Source organism: Apaloderma vittatum, unplaced genomic scaffold (assembly GCF_000703405.1).
Source record: "Apaloderma vittatum isolate BGI_N311 unplaced genomic scaffold, ASM70340v1 scaffold10773, whole genome shotgun sequence".
Lineage (NCBI taxonomy): Eukaryota > Metazoa > Chordata > Aves > Trogoniformes > Trogonidae > Apaloderma > Apaloderma vittatum.
Genome location: NW_009709818.1, coordinates 47,502 through 47,718, shown reverse-complemented (window position 1 = coordinate 47,718; position 217 = coordinate 47,502). Strand labels below are relative to the sequence as shown.

At 66.8% G+C, this 217-nt stretch overlaps 1 protein-coding gene across 1 annotated transcript in view; it reads left to right on the top strand.

Annotated features, from left to right (window-relative positions):
• Positions 1 to 7: 7 nt before the first annotated feature.
• The window catches only part of LOC104272160, a gene marked incomplete at its 5' end in the record, with an annotated part of 8,495 nt that continues 8,285 nt past the window's right edge, over positions 8 to 217 (top strand). Inside the window, one exon of the mRNA XM_009867077.1 lies at positions 8 to 61. Within this exon, the coding sequence (XP_009865379.1) occupies positions 8 to 61 (54 nt within the window). The remainder of the gene's footprint in view (positions 62 to 217) is intronic.

Below are 217 nucleotides of genomic sequence, written 5' to 3'. Positions count from 1 at the left end.
GGAGCACCAAGGCATCTTCCACTCCGTCAACCTCATCGACACCGTGTACCAGGAGGAAAAAGTAAGGGCGGCGCATTTCCTCCGCGCCTGGGCTCCGGCTGGGAGGTCGAGCTGGCCCACGGGGCATCCTGCTTGGCCCAGGTCGTTTAGTGGGAAACGCGGGGGAAAAGGCGGTGCGGTGGGCAGGGGAGAGGCGGGGCGGCCGTGGGCTGCCTTG